At 34.4% G+C, this 19,730-nt stretch overlaps 2 protein-coding genes across 22 annotated transcripts in view; one reads left to right on the plus strand and one right to left on the minus strand.

The window, feature by feature from the left end:
• Positions 1 to 19,730, plus strand: part of ACSS3 (acyl-CoA synthetase short chain family member 3) — a 357,152-nt gene that overhangs the window by 315,841 nt on the left and 21,581 nt on the right. Inside the window, exon 17 of one of the 5 annotated variants that reach the window (XM_058424792.1) lies at positions 855 to 3,219. The exons of the other annotated variants lie outside the window; for them this stretch is intronic. The gene's annotated coding sequence lies outside the window, so the exon portion shown is untranslated. Of the gene's footprint in view, positions 1 to 854; positions 3,220 to 19,730 lie in introns of those variants that run through there. 5 annotated transcript variants of the gene reach the window in all.
• PPFIA2 (PTPRF interacting protein alpha 2) overlaps positions 1 to 19,730 on the minus strand; it is a 497,171-nt gene that overhangs the window by 19,511 nt on the left and 457,930 nt on the right. For 7 of the 17 annotated variants that reach the window (XM_032170842.2, XM_058424778.1, XM_058424780.1 and 4 more), the window contains 4 exons: positions 16,742 to 16,942; positions 6,206 to 6,268; positions 4,970 to 4,999; positions 3,232 to 3,425 (listed from right to left, as the gene is read on the minus strand). In XM_032170842.2, the coding sequence (XP_032026733.1) occupies positions 3,232 to 3,425; positions 4,970 to 4,999; positions 6,206 to 6,268; positions 16,742 to 16,942 (488 nt within the window). The remainder of the gene's footprint in view (positions 1 to 3,231; positions 3,426 to 4,969; positions 5,000 to 6,205; positions 6,269 to 16,741; positions 16,943 to 19,730) is intronic. The other 10 variants (XM_058424789.1, XM_032170844.2, XM_032170850.2 and 7 more) reach the window with 5 other exon arrangements.

A 19,730-nucleotide genomic window follows, 5' to 3' on the forward strand; every position in this document is an offset into this window, starting at 1 on the left:
AGCCTGGCCAATATGGTCAAACCCCGTCTCTACTAAAAGTACAAAAATTAGCCGGCTGTGGTGGTGCATGCCTGTTGTCCCAGCTACTTGGGAGGCTCAGGCAGAAGAATCGCTTGAGCCCGGGAGGCAGAGGTTGAAGTAGCCCAGATCGCGCCACTGCACTCCACCCTGGGCAACAGAGTGAGACTCCATCTCAAAAAAAAAAAACAAAACAAAAAAGTTTTATGTTTATGGAAAAATAATCTCATAGCAAAATAGGAGATGGGGAAATAAGTAGTCAGAGAAGACAGAGAAATCAATTCAGGGTTCAATTCTGCCAAAATAGGGACAATAGCCATGTGCTTAAAAGGAAAATCGATAAACCAGGAATGTTCTGAGAGAGAAAATGAGAAGGCTTAGTGACATTATATATAAAGATGCAGAAGATGTGATAGGAAAAAATAATCTGTAGACTTCAAGAGTAAAGATCATTGATTATCAGTGATACTTTACATGTTTAGGAATATAAGCAAATTTAGACGTACACATTGGCCAGGCTACACTTACTTGTTAGTGCATTTCTAAGCCCCACATTTTAATAAAAACAATGTTAAGTCAAATATTTCGGAATCAGAGAAAAACGGAAAGAAAATTGCATTAGGCAGGTGTTGTCCGTTGAATTGTGCTCCCTAAAATTTACATGTGGAAGCGCTAATTCTCAGCACTTCAGCATGTGATTGCATTTGGAGATAGTGCCCTTAAAGAGGTAATTGAGTTAAATGAGGCCATTAAGGTGGGCCCTAATCCAAACTGACTGGTGACCTTATTAAAAAAAGATTTCGACACTTGGTGACAACAGGAATATATATTCACAGAGAAAGGATTATGTGAGGACACCAAGAGGTGACCATCAGCAAGCCCAGGAGAGAGGCCTTAGAAGAAAACAGACCTGCCAATTCCTTGATCTTGAACTTCTAGCCTCCGGAACTGTGAGAAAATGAATTTCTGTTGTTTATGACACCTGTCTGTGGTCTTTTGCTGTGGCATCCCTAGCAAACTAATTCAGTGATATACTAGATAATACTGATATAATCACTATCACAGATATTGGGCAGCTTGAGATTAAACCAATGCTTCTTGGTCAGTTTCTGCCAAGTTTTGATATAGAATACAAAATTATACTGTACAGAGGACATATAATATTATGAAAATGTCTGTCAGATGGAAAACTGGGCCGAAAAGACCATAGGATGCAATATACCGTCAGGTACTACTTGCTTTAAGTTGGAGATTAGCATAACTTAAAAATAAAGCTTGGGGCTGGGAGCGGTGGCTCACGCCTGTAATCCCAGCACTTTGGGAGGCTGAGGCGGGTGGATCACGAGGTCAGGAGATCGAGACCGTCCTGGCTAACACAGTGAAACCCCGTCTCTACTAAAAATACAAAAAATTAGCCGGACGAGGTGGCGGGCTCCTGTAGTCCTAGCTACTCAGGAGGCTGAGGCAGGAGAATGGCGTGAACCCCGGGGGCGGAGCCTGCAGTGAGCTGAGATCGCGCCACTGCACTCCAGCCTGGGAGACAGTGAGATTCCTTCTCAAAAAAAAAAGAAATAAAAATAAAATAAAATAAAATTAAGCTTGGGCATTTCCCAGAACAAACAAAAACCAAGTCATTTGAGTATTTTTTTAATTTGATCATTATATAAAACATTTTACTAAAGTAATAAAACAGTATTAAAAGTCAATCTAGTGAAGAATGGAAAAACTGGACCCCAAAAATCTAATGCAACCACGTGAAATATGAAGCCCTAAACTTCCCATGACAGAGAGCTCACTCACTACCTCACAATGTATACACTACAAGGCAGCTGAGAGTGGTACAAAGCTGTTTCTTCTAGTAACTAGAAGTCACTCACCCTAGGATCTACATCTGTGTTAACTAAAAAATAACATGCTCAACAGAGAAAAAATAATTCTTCTATCACATAATAATGATCTTAAAACCTAAGAAAACTTATTTAAAGTCTTCCTTCATCCAATTTAAATGTATTTAATTACTTCAACTTTACCACTGGACTTCTACCACCTTATAACAATTTGATACCCATAAGTAAATGCAATTTCTATTTGTTATGTCACCATATGATAGCACTTTTGTTGTCCCTGCCAATAAACACAGTCTAAACATGCCTTGTCAAGCCATTAACCCAAATGGAGAGTTTTGTGCTAACGATAAATTCCTTATCTTTTTCACACAAGTTTCTGTTAAATTATGGATTCTCCATCCAGCACTTTAATAGGTTTTTAAAAAAATAGTTATATTTATCTTTACCACATTTAATTCAACAGTGTCAACAACTGCATTAAAATTCAAAATATCACCATAAGTTGGAATCAAAAGCCCCAATTATCCTCTATTTATCCTAATTTTATGTCATCAACATATCTAATTTTTATACCATCTTCACTCCAGTCACTGATTAAATGTTGGACAGGAGAGAAACAAATACAGTCTCCCAAGCCAAAATCATCTATGCTTTATTAACTTATCACCACAATCAACTTTATGTGAAAAAAAACAACCAAAATCCAGCTGACATTGTTTCACCTAACATAAACACAGCATTTATGATATGGTATTATAACAGACCCCTTTTTATCTGCTGGATGGTAAACAACTTGAAAAAAGACATTGCCTTTTGTTCATCTGCATCCTCACAGTTATCTAACACAGTATTGTTTTAGTTCTGAAATTAATATACAAATAAGCAAACTCACAAGACATAGAAAAATAAAAAACCACAAATATGTCTTAGAAGAAGAATTTCTTCTCAAAGTTTTTCCTAGAATGTTCCTAAATTATAGAATTTATAACCACATATTTTTGTAGAGTTGAAACTATGAATATTTGTTTATTCTTCCTAATTTTCTAATATAAACACATACAACTATAAAATTACCAACATGGAATTTTCAGAGAATCTCACAAAAAATAGACGTATGCTCTATGAGAAGAATTTTGTACACCTATATTTCCATAAACTTTGGGCACATAATATGCACATAGCTCTAAATTAGAAAGTTCCTGCAATTTGCTGGATGAAAATATTTTTCCAAGTAGATGTACACAAACGATGTTCAAATGACATATATTTTCTGTCTTCTAGACGTCCATTTTTGTTTTACTAAAGTATAGGTAACATACTGTTTCATTTTAATTATTCTTTGGGAAAAAAAAAAAAAAACACCTACCGATGGAAACTGTCCACCATTTTTAAATGGACACGGAGATCTTTTTTTGTTAGGTGATCTAACATTCTTGCATCTACCAAGCATTCCATAAAGTAACTTCTGTACTGAGGTAACCCCAAGCTGGGAAGCCATTCATTTCCAATCCACTCATGGTTCATATCTCCATAAGCCAGGGTCTGTAGAAAAACCGGACACTAGAATTGTTTTATAGCAGTCAAGTTTCTTAACCAATCAGATGAGATGGTAATTGGAGAATATTACCTATTACTATAACTGATATCTAATTACTATGATATGTGGAAACAAAGCAAAAATAATATTCGGATAGCATTTGATTTGATTTGGTATAAAATGGAACTCTGCATACATTTATTAAAGTATCTGCCTATTGAAAATGATTGGCTATTTACTTTGTATTCTCAAAAGGAATTACATTTTGTCCAAGTATGTATTTTATTAATAAAGACATTATTATACAAACTCTGAGCTTTAAGATTCTGTCTTTATATTGATAGGTTTGTTTTATTTGTATCTGTCATTTCCCTCTTGTCAATGCCATTATTGCCATTTCCCACTTATCAATGCCACTACTGCCATTGCTATATTGTAATGGCAAATGTTGATGTGAAATGGAAACCTCAGTAAACAGAGAAAGGAATAAATGTTTTGGAGAGACAGAATTTTGAAGCTTTGTATGGACATCGTTGTTACTTAGCAAAGCAGGTTGTCAGCTTTCCAAAAAATCATTGGAAAGAATCAGTCTTTTCTAGAAATCAATCAAGATAGACTCTAAAAGAAGCAGGGCAGGACCAAAAACTAAGACAGATAACCTAATTCTTTAATATAAGAAACAAACTATTATTACCAATACTGTTCAAAACAGCTAAAATGAAAACCCAAATCAACCATTACCACTAAACCAAAATTTTAAAAGAACTATTACTCTCTATTATTTTTACAGAATTCCCATTTAGTTCCTTATCACGCCCTAATTTCTCAATTCTAATATGCATTTCTAGGGAAAATCTAACTGCTCCTCTTCTTTTGTGTGTTCTCAAGAACGATGAAATTTTTATCAAAACCAAAATCAAATACAATCCTACTGTGTGTTTAAATACAGGTCCTAATATAACTACCAAAATTTTTCTTATATTGAAAGGTTTCAATCAGATTGAATATAACACAGATTTTCTCGTTTGGTCATCCAAAATGTGGAAATGTAGAAAAAATGCACAGCTTTCTTGCAAAAGTATATGTCTGTTCCTAGTATAGACACCTGTCTCATACAAACATCTCAATAAATGCTAATGACTCTGTGGTCTGCAATGCCAACACTTGCACCTCCAGTCCATCTTCATACACTTTGCATTATATCTGAAGGCATGTGCAACTCCAAATAAGAGTTCCCCCTTTGGATCCAATGTGAATGCTTCCTGATTAAATATATACAGGAGTGATTTCAGAGGAATTTAAGTTTTGGATCATTCTTTTGAGAAAGAAAGAAAGGTACCCTTTTAAAAGAGGTAAGGTATGAAACATCAATCATCTTATTTTACAAATATGGTAATTTAAAAAGACATATAAAGTATTAAACGTAATCTAGATTTACCTATACAGATCAGCCTAATATTGAGCTAAGTGAAGGTTTACAATATTATGACTTATGACAGTTTCTTAATTTATATTCTCATTGCCTACTAAATGATATTAAGGGTCTTAAAGCATATGAATCTCCTACCTGGGCCCAGCTTCCTTCCTCAGATTCTTTCTGTGTTAGCAGCAGGAAATGATTAATAAAGCAGGTAAATATAAATTAATTTCAAATCAATACAGTAAAATTTTTCTAGCAGAAGCAAAATTGTTATACGAAATGTTTTGTGTAACAGGCAGAATAAATATACAGATTCATAGACCCAGAGTGATCAATTTAGCAGTTCAAAGGCAATTAGGCAGCAACTACATCATTTTCAATAAATTCTAATTTAAATGTTCAATTCATAATTTTGTGAACATTTGATTTGGTCATTACAAACCTTTTCTTAATTCTTAAATGAGTGTAATTTTCAAAATGTAATGTGCTATAATAAAAACTTCTGATGACAAATATATATATGTATATATGATAGAGAAATCTTATACAAAGTAAATTAGTGAAGTGAAAAAACTGACTGTATCCCTCCAACAAAGCTTTGTGATAATCAAATAGATTTCAACAACAGCCAACAAAACAAAACAAGACAAAAACCAAGTACAACAAAACTAAACTAAACATGAAATTAGTACATGACATTGGTGTTTTTATCCATAACAAACTTGTAGATAATCAATTTTCAAATAAGGATAACACTGAAAAGACATTAAATTAAAAAGAAGTTGATAAAGATAAAATATATGATATGCCCAACTTTGTTACTTTACATGAAAAAATGATTTTTATAACATTTTATTTTTAAAAGTGACAAAGAGTCCCCAAGAAATTCTTTAAAATTGTGCTTTTCAGTACCAAATTAACATAACACTTTTTTGGTTTTGGGGGGGTTTTGTTTGGTCAAGCTTGTATCTAAGATGGTAAAGCACAAGAAACCACATGATCCTATTAAAAATGAATATTCAATCTAATCTTTTCTATTACCAATTTAATTTGGTTTAGAAACATGTTACCTGTGAATATGTCCAATACTAAATATTTGTTACAAAAACTTCCAATGTTGCAACATGAATACTATTTATTACTTTCTTCCTTATTGTTTGTGTACTATAAGCTCTTATGATATTAGCCACAATCTAACACTATTTCATTTAAAAAGTTCAAGAGAGTACAGTAAAAGAAAACTGTAAAAAATGTTAGCTATCATTGCATATAACTATAAAAACACACCCTATTACTCTGGTCTATAGTAAACAAATTAGTTTCCTCATCCAAAGAGCAGCAAAGTCACTTTCCTTCAGGTTCAACAAAGCCATTAAGACTAACCGTTTTTGCTGGAGCTGCAAGATTTTCCATTTCTTCATGAGTCACCCAAACGTTGCCTGAAGGCTAGTGAGGAGGCCCAGAGGGAAGCAGAGGAATCCATGGGAGGCAAGCAGTGGTAAAGAAGAAAGGCAGCACCTCTGTGAGTTAACAGCAACACAGCAATACCACAGTGCCCTTGCCCCTACCGTGTGCACGAAAGAGATAGCATGGCTGGTTTGCTCAGAGCTCCCTGTTTCTTCTACTCAAAAAGATTAACTAGAAAGAGGCATGCTGTGAAGCTCTTGGGGGTTGTAGATTTAAAATGACATTTCTGCAATTATTAATCGGAAAAAGAGCATCATCAAAATTTGCATTTCAATGGTATGTGGCTATCAGATCTATTTTTGTAATAACGGTGAACTGATTCAATTTGAACTGTAGAATAATGTAATTTTAATTTTTTTACTCAGAAAACAATGGCACATGCACTTTGTTGTGTTATTATCAAAATTTCCTTCACATAATTTTGATTCTCAATATCCTTTGAAGGAAAAAAATGGTTGTCAATATAAAGCGGGAAGCATTATCATAACTTATCTGGAAACCAGCATCAGCTTTTCCCAAAAGATTCCTTTTAGTGTGTGTGATTCAGTAAATAGTAAGTGTCCCTGGATTCTTGCAGTTGAGAAAGAAGTGAAATGCTATTTTTACTTTAATATAATGTATTTTTCAGCCACACTAATAACTGTCAAATTATAAAACCCATATATTTTCTAATTCTTCACCAGTATCCGATACCATTATAGAGAAGAACATAGTGTAAAATAAATTTTTTTCTCTAGCAGGCAATATTCTATTATAAAGTCCCATTTGCTTTCTAAATAAAACACCCCTTGGTATTAGTTCTATACACTTAATAATGTACAGTTTCGAAACCAAAGTCCACTTAGTAACATACAGATCAGGCATATCATTGAAGGTATTGGCCCCTGGAAACCACTTGCCATCAAATTCCATCATTTCTTTATGAACATTGCAAGGTTTTCCAAGCACATCAATGAAATTTACATCCTATGTATTATCTGCTACTTGTTTTGGGGAGGGTCCAATTTTTAAATAATTGGTGTAGCAAAGTGGTTACCCAAACATTGCAAGTCATCACCATAATTCACTTTGGGTTTTTCTGCCATTCACCTAGTACCATGACTTTTCCTGTATTAAAAACAAATGTAACTACATATAAATTGATGAGTATAATTTGATGTAAGTGAAATCTTATATATGTATATACATACATATATACAGTCATGCACTACATACCGACATTGTAGTCAAGAATGGGGTGCATGCACAACAAATGGTCTCATATGATTATAATGGAGCTGAAAAGTTCCTGTCACCTAGTGATATCAGAGCCATTATACCATTGTAGTGCAATGCATTACTCACGTGTTTGTGGTAATGCTAGTGTAAACAAACCTATTGCATTGCCAGTCGTCTAAAAGTATAGCACGTGCAACTATGTGCAGCCCATAACCCTTGATAATGATCATTAATGACTGGGTTATTGGTTTATGTATTTACCACACCATGATTTTTTAATTATTTTACAGTGTACTCCCTCTACTTTTGTTTTTTAAAGAGTTAACTGTAAAATAGCCCCAAGTAGGTTCCTTGGGAGGTATCTCAAAAGAAGGCATTGATATCCTAGGAGATGACAGCTCCATATGTGTTACTGCCCCAATGACTTTTTAGTGGAACAGAATATGGAGATGAAAGACAGTGATACTGATGGTCCCGACGCTGTGTAGGCCTACAGTGATTTGTGTGTTTGTGTCTTAGTTTGTAACGAAAAAGCTTAAAGAGGGGAAAAAATAATGAAATAGCAGAAAGCTTATAGGACAAGGATATAAAGAAAGAAATTAATTTTGTTCAGCTGTACAATGTATTTGTGTTTTAAGCTAAGTATTATTTAAAAAAGAGTCAAAAGTTAACAAAAAAAAGATTTATAAATTACAAATGTTACCATAAGCTAAGGCTAATTTATTACTGAAGAAATAAATTTTTTTTATGAATTGTGTGTAGTATAAAGTATAGTGTTTATAAAGTCTACAGTAGTATATAGTAATGTTCTAGGTCTTCATATTCACTAAGTGTCCTATTCACGTGTACCATTTTTTATCTTTTATACTATATTTTTACTGTACCTTTTCTATGTTTAGACATATTTGGATACACAAATACTTACCACAGTGTTACAACTGCATACAGTATTCAGCTTAGTATCATGCTGTACAGGTTTGTACCCTGGAGCAATAAGTTATACCACATAGCCTAGGTGTGCAGTAGTCTATACCACTTAGGTTTATGTAAGCATGCTCTATGGTATTCTCAAAATGAAGAAATTGTCTCATGACTCATTTCTCAGAACATATATCTGCATTAAGTGACATTTGATTGTATATATACTTAAGTAACAAACAGAAATGGGTGGTAAAGTTTCATAATTATAAGCAAATTCGATGCACATAAAAATTTCACAAGCTGGACATCAAATATATGTGTAGAATTCGTTTTCTTCTACTGTCTTGGAATTTAGAGTACAGATGATGTTTTTTCTATAAGATAAATCTGTGTACACCTATTAAATAAATTTAGAATATAAAAGTCATTTATATCCTTAAAAGTCCCTTCCTTGTATCCCCTGCTTCTAACAATGATGCTCATTATAAACAGAAAGTTGCATATGAGTATATAAATCATTACATTTACTTGGAATAAATTGTTTTTATTGAATTTAGGAGGAGTGTGCTGTGCTGAAAAGCACTTTACATGTATCTGTCACATTCCCTTTACACCCAGTTATTGTGGTGCTTTGCTTGAGTGGGTGTACTGTTGGTTCAAAGTGAGTTTCAGCAATGATTACCTGAGAGGAAATTCATTTAAGCCAATCTTAAATGGCTTAAGCTTGCAGAACAGTGTAAAATCAATTTTACACTGATTTGTGTAGCTTCTGCTTTGAATCGTAATCCAAATAATGAAGATCTCATTCCTTCTTTAAGAGAAACTACCTGTATTGATTATCTCATTCTAGAATAGATACATGCTTAATATCTTTCACAGGTTATCTTTAAGTCTGTGTCTGCCAGTCTGTCACCATATTCTAGGATGTAGAACATGCCGGAAGCTATGGTTTTATCTGTTTCATTCCTCACTACATAAGCATATACCCAGGGCAATTTTCTAAAGTATGACTGGCAAACTTTCAGAAGTTATGTTAGTTGTTTCTGTTTGATATGCAGTTTTACTTGTGAAGACCACTGCCAGCCCTATAGTCTTGTAAAATAGCCGACAGAAATAGTTTCTACACAACCTAATCAAGTAGATATTAACTGAAGTTTTAACAAGTTTATTTTATAGGCAAGCTCATATGTAGTAAGTCAATGATTCAATCAGATTGCTCTCTCTCCACCACCACTTTAGGGGATGGAACTTGCATCTAAGTACATTGTGAGGGAGTAATTTAGAGCATGAGAGTTTCAGAGAAAAGCATCCCTGTAAGATAGCTAGATTGGGAAACTTTGAGCAACCAAAGGGCGTAAAGATATGAGCGCCTTGGGATTGAGGATACAGTATAAAAAGTAGGTTGGAAAAGCATAAAAAACAAATACGGTATAACTTGGTTGTGGTTCTCTGAGATCCCCTTAAAATTATCTACTCACTGCCCTCGGTAGTCTGTGCTGCAATCTCCCCCAAAAATGTGTGAGCTAGAAAATGCAAACCAATAGTCATTTTTTTGTGGCTAATATCATCTGAGTCTAACATGAATTTATAAAATTTCAATTATATTATCAAATTAGAATCAAGGGGCTTGAGTTATACAGTAGCACTTACTAATGACTACCCTAGGACATTTCCTAAATCTGTCTAAATTTCAGGTTCTGCACCTCTTAAGTGGGACTAAAAGTGCATGCTCCAGATTAGAAAGAAACACTAAAAAGTTTACATTATGATACAACATGTTCTTATACAGGACTGGGACTAGGATGAGGCACATGAGGTCCTGGGAGGCTATAATTTAAGGAAACACTCACTTTCAGGGTTGGTATCTGACAATGAGAGTCTCTTTAAATCTTATGCTTGAGATTATCTTGCTTGTCTCCCCTTAGTACCCATGGAATAGAACTTTGAGAAAGTATCAAGTGAGAAGGAGAAGGAAATTTCTAAAAAGTGATCAGAATTAAAGAACTTACCTAATTAAATCATTCTGGAAACAGTTAAGACAGAAAAATAAATATTACAATGAACTTAAGAAATAACTCGTGAAAATTAATCAGGTGAAAATAATGAGAAGTCTTGCTGTCAGAGATACAGTATAAGTAAAGCAGCCAGACCTCAGAATAATCCTAAATCTTAACTAGTTAAAGTAACTTTTGTTACTACCTAGGACATTTAAAGTGTTTTTTACTTTGTAATGGAATTACCAAGTAGTAACTTGAAATTACTTTTCACATTCAAATGGCCTGGATCCACATTTCTCCCCTATCTGAATTTTTGTCTCTCATTATAAGATAAATCCTTCTCATTATAATAAGAATGGTATTTACACCTCACTCTCTTTTCAATAAAGGTTGAGGTTTATAAAGACAATTATACCACACCCTCTTTTCAATAAAGGTTGGGGCTTATGAGGTAAGTAATAATGAAAAGAGAAATCAAACAGACTAAAAGAATGCTATAAAAAGAAGGAAAACTGATAGAGTGCAGGAAGCAGAAGCAGGAGAATGTGCTTGTTAGGAGCAAACCCACATAGGAGTATGACCTTAGATGAGTCAGTTTACTTCTTTACATTAGTTTTGCCCATTTGTGAAACAGCTATAATAAAAGTACCTTTCTCATAGTGTAGTCGTGAGACTCAAATGGGCTATTACATGTAAAGCACTTAGAGCAGTCCCTGACAGTGAGCATTCTGCTGATGTTGGCTACTACTGTAATTATATTAGATATTCTGTTAGGTAATCTCCATTCAAGCAAATCTTTAATTCAAGAAATACTCTGTAGGTCTCTGTATTACACCAAGCTGACTAATGCCTATCTTATGCCTTACATTTATGCTCAATCTTGTTGAATTATATGGTTATCAAAAATCACTTTGTTTAAAACTTATTTCCACTGCACTTGCTTTTAAAATGTTTAATTCATCAATTTAAATAAATGTTACATAAAGCAAAACATAAAACAAATTTGGCTCCTATATAAACACTAAGTTGAATTAGTTGGAAAAACCAGAGATAGGCAAATCTTAAAATACACTATCAATAAAACACAATTTTGTCAAAGTCTGGGGAAGGCATTGTAAACGTCCAGAAGGATTCCTCATTCAAATGGCTTTTTGAGTTATCTTGAAGTCGTCACTTTAAAAAGAAACACCAACTAGAGAAATTAAACATGTTTCCAGATAAGATTATCTAAAAGTATAATGTGGAACTCCAGACATTGGAAACATACACAAAAAAGTTTTTGGTGCTCCATCTAAATTTGCAATGCTTGAGCATTTCCATAATTTTTACCTGAGATAAAGTATTCAAAGAATGCACTTATTTTTGTTACATCCTTCTTCGCCAAATTTCAATTAACTGGTATCTCCATCTCTATCCTACTAGGTAAGAGACTTTCTATAGTAACAGTAGCTTGGGGAAAAGAAACAGAAAGCTGGAAATCTAGGGCTGGCCCAAGGTAATCATACATGTGACATTTAAATTTTCCATTTTGATGGTCCAGCCCATTATATCTAGGCAGGAAAGGAGGCAGAATCAAGTAAAGTAGTAGAAAAAAATAATAATAATTTAAAAAAAAGCCCCAAAGCCCAAGTACCTTGTCTTTTTCTCCTCAGAACTTCAGTTAATAAATACGAAATACCTGGCTTAGGAACCCACGCCCAAACCTCAGTGTGCAAAACGACTTGTATGATCTAAACAAACTGTAGTGTTCTAGAAGACATGACAGAATAACTTTGTTAAAAAAAATCAAAAAATCTGCCTTTGTGTTTTGTAAGTGTGAATTCTAATACATAATGTTAGGTTATGACTTTATGTAGTAGATTCATTAATAGTGATTTATGTGGAATTTTCATTTGCAAAGCAAATTGTATGGGAAATATATTAGAAATGAGTAAATGCTTCCATGTGGATGGAGTAGAAGGAAGAGGAAACATTTAGAAGATATTTTTAAAGCCTAGAGACACAACTTAACTTCTCTGATAGAATTTGCATCAGTATTTGGCAAGAGGCATATATATTCCGTGAATATAGAGCTATTACACATTAGTAAAAAGAGAAATATTCCTATAATAGTATAGATAAGTTGGAAAGGTTATGAATAGAAAATTAATATAAATACCAGATTAATAAGAATATAAAACTTTGCACATTTAGTAGTGATTTTTAAAATGTAAATTAAGCAAGGAGATAACCAATGTTGACAAAGGGAGAAAAAATAGCAACACAACACAATTTAACAATTAAAGTTTAAAAGTATTAAGAATATGCATTCCCTATACACAAATATAGCAATGGAAATAACCACAGTTTATGCAACAACATAATTACAAGCACATATTTTACACACAACAACAAATTGTGTTACACAAAACAAAGAAAATGTCCAATAGTAGGAATTTGATTAAATAAATTATCACATTTCTACAAAGGAGATATTCAACAACTAAAAGTGATGTTGCGATTGCATATTTAATAAAATGAAGAAAATGCTTACACTACATTACTAAATTTCCAAAAAAGTACAAATTAATATATTATGTGAAATAATCCATTTATATAAAAAGATAATGAAAAAATGACAAGATCTTCATCAAATGTTTTCAATAGTGAAAAAATTAACATTGATTATCTCTAAAATCAGTATTTTTTAATGTTTTTAAATTATTTTATTGTCATCTTTGTATTTTTCTGTATTTTACAAATCTTATACAGGATCTGTATTAGTTCAATAAACATAAAACTTAAATGCTATAAACTATATTTTTTATGTTTCAAGTGTTCATTTTTGTTTGAAGCCTTATCCAGCTTGTAGTGATTTCTCCTTTCTTGAAGCTCCATCACACTTCATTTCTATTGTACATTTTGGAGTTAATCTATATGATCCTGTACTAAATCTACCAGTCAACATGCTTATTTTCCTTAGTAGAGTTTCCCTTTCTGATCTCAAGGCCACACATGTTTCTTATACTTCAGCAGAGTATACGAAATATGTGGGTAGAGTGATCTATACAATGATTATTTTAAGGTGAATATTTACATAATATCTAAAACTTGCCAGGCACTATTGTTAAGGCTTGGGGTTGATGGAAACCTGATACTATCTTTATTTCGTCTAGTGTGAGACAAATCAAGAAAAGAAGAACTGTAAAATGTTGTTTATAAGTACATGGAGTGGTAACTCAGGAAGGAAACCAAACCCAGACTTTGGGGGCTCAGCAAAAGCTTTTCAGAAGAAATATATAAAAGAATCGATAAATGAATAATGAATTGGAGAAAATATGGTGACCTTGAAGTAGGATGAAAGTTTTGGGCAAAGGGAAGACCAACTACAAAAGCTCATAATTGACCAAAAGGAAAGACGTTTGAAAAATGGAAAGTAGTTCCTGACCTGGGGAAATAAAGCCTTCGAGGTGAACTGAGGCTAGATCATAAAGCTTTCTTTACTTCTCCCCATTCTTTAAACAATTGAATGTTAATTAATATGGTATAATTGAAATTCCTTCAGCTTGGTTAAATAGTTTTAGAAAAATAGTTTTAAAATTTCCTATTGTTCATTAAGAAATGACTTACACTGGTAAATAAAAATAGTAAAATGTATCATATTTTTCATCTGGAATTTGGGACTTCAAATTTATTTTTGCAAGATTGATAATGTTTAATAATTTTGTTTGCATTTGCCCTTGGGAGGAAAATGTGGAATCAAACCATTTATGATGCTTCCCTCTCAGCTGGAAATTACTCAGCAAACTCTTCATCAGACTTAAATTCAATTTACAATAACAATTTTAATGGTCTTCTCAGTTTCTTATTTTAAATGTACAGGTGACTCTTGAACAACACAGGTTTGAACCGCATCATTCCACTTTTACACAGACTTTCTTCTGCCACTGCCACTCCTGAGACAACATGACCAATCTCTCTCCCCTTCCTCCTCCTCAGCGTACTTTCAACATAAAGACGATGAGGATAAAGGCATTTATGATAAACTACTTCCACATAATGAATAGTAAATATCATTTCTCTTCCCTATGATTTTCTTAATATTTTCTCTAGCTTACTTTATTGTATGAATGGAGCATATAATACATATAACACACATAATACATGCTTATCAACTATTTATGTTATCAGTAAGGCTTCCAGTCAAGAGTAGGCTCTTAGTAGCTAAGTCTTGGGAGAGCCAAAAATTCTAGCTGAATTTTTGACTGTGTGTGGGGGGTCAGCACCCTTAACTCCCATCTTGTTCAAGGGACTACTGTATTCTGAATTGTCTTTTAGCTTGAGTCATAAATCCAGTTATAGTGAAAAACATTTGTATCTATTTAAAAATCATATAGGTAAGGGTTTTAAAAATTATATATTTTTCCTACATGTTATTTAGGAAGAACTTAAAATGGAGTTATGTAAGAAATATATAAGCCTTTTAAATTTGATCTTTCATTTCTGGCATTAGAATCTAGTATACTGGGAAGGAAAATGTGTAAATAGAAATGAAACAAACTATTCAGAACTGTTTAAGATCATGTATAAAAAGTTATACTTATTTTTCTGCCTGAAAACTGCAATAAAGTAATATGACTTTTTAATATTTTACCTATTGCTAAAATTTATCTCATTCTCCCATATTTTATTATGCTATATAAGATATGAGATTTGGGAAATCTATTAATTATCAGAAATAATATATGTTATAGACAAAATATATAATTTAGGAATGGAATAAAGAAATAATGAAATACTATTTGGGAGTTTTTTTGTGTTTGAATTTGTCATCATGCATGCTTTTTTTGTCACATTTTGTTCTTTTCTAGGATTAGGATAGGTAAAAAATTATGAGATGATTAGGAATTTATAACTGAAAAACAGACTTTGAAAGAAAAGGATATTCCAGATATTCCATTTGGTATTTGTAAACATCAAACTCATGTAATTTCATAATTATGGAAACTTCTTAAGAAATAGTGAGTTATAAAAGAACACATACAAGTGGCCAAGAAACATACAAAAAAAGCTCAATATCACTAATCACCAGATATATGCAATTAAAACCAAGTGAGATACCATCTCACCTCAGTCAGAATGGCTATTACTAAAAAACTAAAAAAAAAAAAAAAGATGTCGGCAGGGGCACAGAGAAAAGGGAACACTTTTACACTGTTAGTGGGAATGTAAATTAATACAACCTCTATGGAAGGCAGTATGGAGGTTTCTCAAAAAACTAAAAATAGAATGAGCATTCATCTAAGTAATCTCACTACTCAGTACCTACCCAAAGGAAAAGCAATTGTTTTATCAAAATAATGCCTGCACTCACGTCTTTATCACAACATTAATCATAATAGCAAAATCATGGAATGAATCTAAGTGTCCATCAGTGGATGATTGGATAAAGAAAATGTATATACACACCACGGAATACTATGCAATCATATAAAAGAATAAACTAATGTTTTTTGTAGCAACATAAATGGAACTGGAGACCATTATCCCAAGTGAAATAACCTGGAAACAAAAAAATCAAATACAACATGTCCTCACTTGTAAGTGAGAGCTAAACAATGGGTACATGTGGACAGGTAGAAGGAAATCACAGACACTGGAGACTCCAAAAGGGAAGAGGTTGGTAGGGGATGAGATTTGAAAAATTACCCATTGGGTACAATGTTCACTATTTGGGTGATGGGCACACTGGAAGCCCCAAAATCTCCATTACATAATATAACCGTGTAATGAACTTGCACATGTACCCCCTGAATCTATAAAAATAAAAAATATTAAAACTAAAAAATGTAGTCACTTAAGCCTTGCATCTTTAGTAAGCACTAACGCTTATATCTTATTTTCTGAGAAATTACCTGGGAGAAAGAGAAAGGAAGGAAGGAAGAAGGGAAGCAAGGAAGGAAGGAAGGAAGGAAAGAAGGAAGGAAGGAAGGAAAGAAGGGAGGCAGGGAGGGAGGAAGGGAGGGAGGAACAAACGAACGAAGGAAGGAATTGAAAAAAGAGTAAGCTCAGGGTCTTGTTGCTTGGGAGAAAAATCTAAACTTTAGATGCTAGCTCAAAAGTCTGCTATGCTAGCTTTCAAGTCTGATATGAATCACAGCTCCTCATTTGAAAACCTATTAAAAGTAGCAGCAAGGTTAATAAAGAGCAAGCTAAATCTCTTGAGAATAACTCAAGCTGACATTGAAATGTGTGCTGTCACAATTTTGCTCTGTAGACTTAGACACACAGCTATTTGCCTAGCACTGGGGAAGGGGAGGAGCAGAAACTGACTCACAGTTCGAGATGTTGGAGGAGCTGAAGGACTTGTTAGGGAAACCATCTCCTGGATTGCTAATCGAAGTTTTAAGCGATGCAGTGGATTGCTGATTCCAATTTCTCTCTGGATCTCAGTGTCAGATAAAGCAGACATGATGGCACCACTCTTCACGTTGGCTCGGCAGGCTGCCACGTACCATGCTGGCATTCCCAACCAAAGCTGTTAGATAGGAAAAAATACATTAACAAATTATAATAATAGTTATCATTTTAGTGTCCCATATGCTAGGAATTATTTTATGTATCTTACATACATGACCTCACCCCATGAGATAAAATGTTATCATTATTTTCCCCAGAGGAGATAGATGCACAGAGAAATTAAATGATGTATTTAAAAACACCAGGGAGGCAGGGATAGAAACAAGATTTGAAATTGAGACATGCTAGCTCCAGAGACTCTATTTTAACTAATTCATATTACTAGTGGTAAAAGTAATGGCTGCATGGCACCAAGTTCCCCTTTGTATGTAGGGACCAGAACGGCTACGAGCCACATTTGATAAGGGACTCAATTAATGTTTGCTTAATGAGTAGCTTCAATTTATAATGCTCCTTTGGAATTCTGAGTGAAGAGAAATTCTGTCACAGAAAGAGACAGCTGTGCCACATCCAACCATGTGATTTCGATCAAAGCATGCAGTGTAGCTAAGCCATATTTCCACCTACCTTCCTATACCATGTGAAAGATGTGTGAACTTAATTAGATGCTATATATGAAAATGCCTTTTAGAGAGTGAAATGATGTACTAAGAAAGAAGTTAAAACTGAAATCATTGAGAAACTAAAGAAAGCAACAAAATTAATAATGCATCAGAAATTAGAGATTTTAAGGCTGGGCACAGTGGCTCATGCCTGTAATCTCAGCACTTTGGGAGGCCAAGGTGGAAGGATCACTTGAGGTCAGGAGTTTGAGACCAGCCTGGCCAACATGGTGAAACATCATCTCTACTAAAAATACAAAAATTAGCTGAGCATGATGGCGGGTGCCTATAACTCCAGCTACTTGGGAGGCTGAGGCAGGAGAATCACTTGAAACTGAGCAGCGGAAGTTGCAGTGAGCTGAGATCAGGCGTTTACACTCCAGCCTGGGGACAGAATGAGACTCTGCCTCAAAACAAAACAAAAGAAAACAACAGCAAAAAATGAGGCCAGGCTCAGTGGCTCACGCCTATAATCCTAGCACTTTGGGAGGCCGAGATGACTGGATTGCCTGTGCTCAGGAGTTTGAGACCAGCCTGGGCAACATGGTGAAACTCTGTCTCTACTAAAATTAAAACAAACAAAAAAATCAACCAGGCATGGTGGCAGGTGCCTGTAATTCCAGCTACGCAGGAGGCTGAGAGACGAGAATTGCTTAAACCTGGGAGGCGGAGGTTGCGGTGAGCCGAGACCGTGCCGCTGCAATCCAGCCTAGGCAACAAAGTGAAACTCTGTCTCAAAAAAACAAAAAAGAAAAGAAATTAGATATTTTGATTTTTCAACTTTGCTGTGAGGCTCTTGAAAGACAATTAAACCAGCAGTGCTATTTACACAGCACAGGTCTGGTGCACATCTCAAGCACTGGGTGAATGCCAATCACAGGCATTACATTTTAGCACCTGAATAACATCACTTAAAACAGGAATATTCTCCCATTTTCCCCCCATCATTAGTTATGAGTAAGAAGTAGAAAACACAACAAAAAATTATCAGCTTACATATTTGTTTTTGAATGTCCAAAAGATTGATTGATGTTTTTTGCTATTTGTTGAAATAAACAGATTGAACAAAGGAGAGAATTATGAGAGTGAGGAAAAGTAAGTGAGACAAAGAAGAAAAACTATAAATCAGCAAAATACAGTGCCAAGAGCCCTGGACCACAAATCAGAAGACCTGAGCCCTAATTCCATTCCAGTCATTTGTGAGTCATGTAACCCATTTAAACCTCAGCCATATTTTCCTCATTTGTAAAATGACGGAATCAAGCTTGATTATTTCTCTCTACCTCCTGATATCCATTCCCTTCTATAATCTCCTTCCTTTGGGGGTAGGCTTGGCCCAGTGATTTATTTCTAATAAATAGCTGATGATAAAAGTGATGGGATGTCACTTTCCAGTTCAGGCAATAAAAAGACTGTGGCTTCATTCTTGCTAGTCCCCTCCCGCTCTCTCTTTCCCTCTGAGCTCTCACTCTGGAGTAAGTCAGATCTCAGGAGCCCTATGAAGAGTTCCATATGACAAGGAACTAATGTTTCTGGCCAACAGCCAGCAGGAAACTGAATCATGACCCTGACCACATGAATGAGCATGGAAGTGGATTCTCCCCAAGTCCACCCTTGAGATGACTGCTGCCCTGGCTGATACCTTGATTGCAGCCCTGTGAGAGATTCTGAGCAGAGGCCATCGCAAAGCTATTCCCAGACTCCTGACCCATAGAAGTCATGAGCTCATAAATGCCAAATTTGGGGGTAATTTGTAAACAGCAATAGCTAAGCAGTATAAGCATCCTTTTAGTTTAAAAATTCTATAATATTAAAAGATTGTCTCTTTTGAAAAAAAAAATGCCAACAAATGAAACTCTTTGAGTCAGTGTGGACTGGGTTGTGATAGAGATAAGAGAAAAGAAGGGGCAGCAGACCTAAGTACAGTGTGTGACTGTACAGATTATGCTTTCTTCCAGCAGGTTAGGCACAAATAATTGACCTTGACAGGTACATTGTATATGATGGAAGACAGGACTTGACAATTTAGTTTATAAACTCAAACTATTCAAAATAACTAAACATCTAAACATGTCTTCTTTGGACCCTAATGATTTTTTTACCGTTGTATTCTAAGATATTTGGATTTCCACACTAGTTAACATCACCCAAATACCTGCCAATACATTGTTACCAATGTCATCCATAATTAGACCTTAAAGAGTCTTTGATGTGGATAAATGGCGTGTGAAGCATGGAATTCTC

Source organism: Hylobates moloch, unplaced genomic scaffold (assembly GCF_009828535.3).
Source record: "Hylobates moloch isolate HMO894 unplaced genomic scaffold, HMol_V3 SCAFFOLD_12, whole genome shotgun sequence".
Lineage (NCBI taxonomy): Eukaryota > Metazoa > Chordata > Mammalia > Primates > Hylobatidae > Hylobates > Hylobates moloch.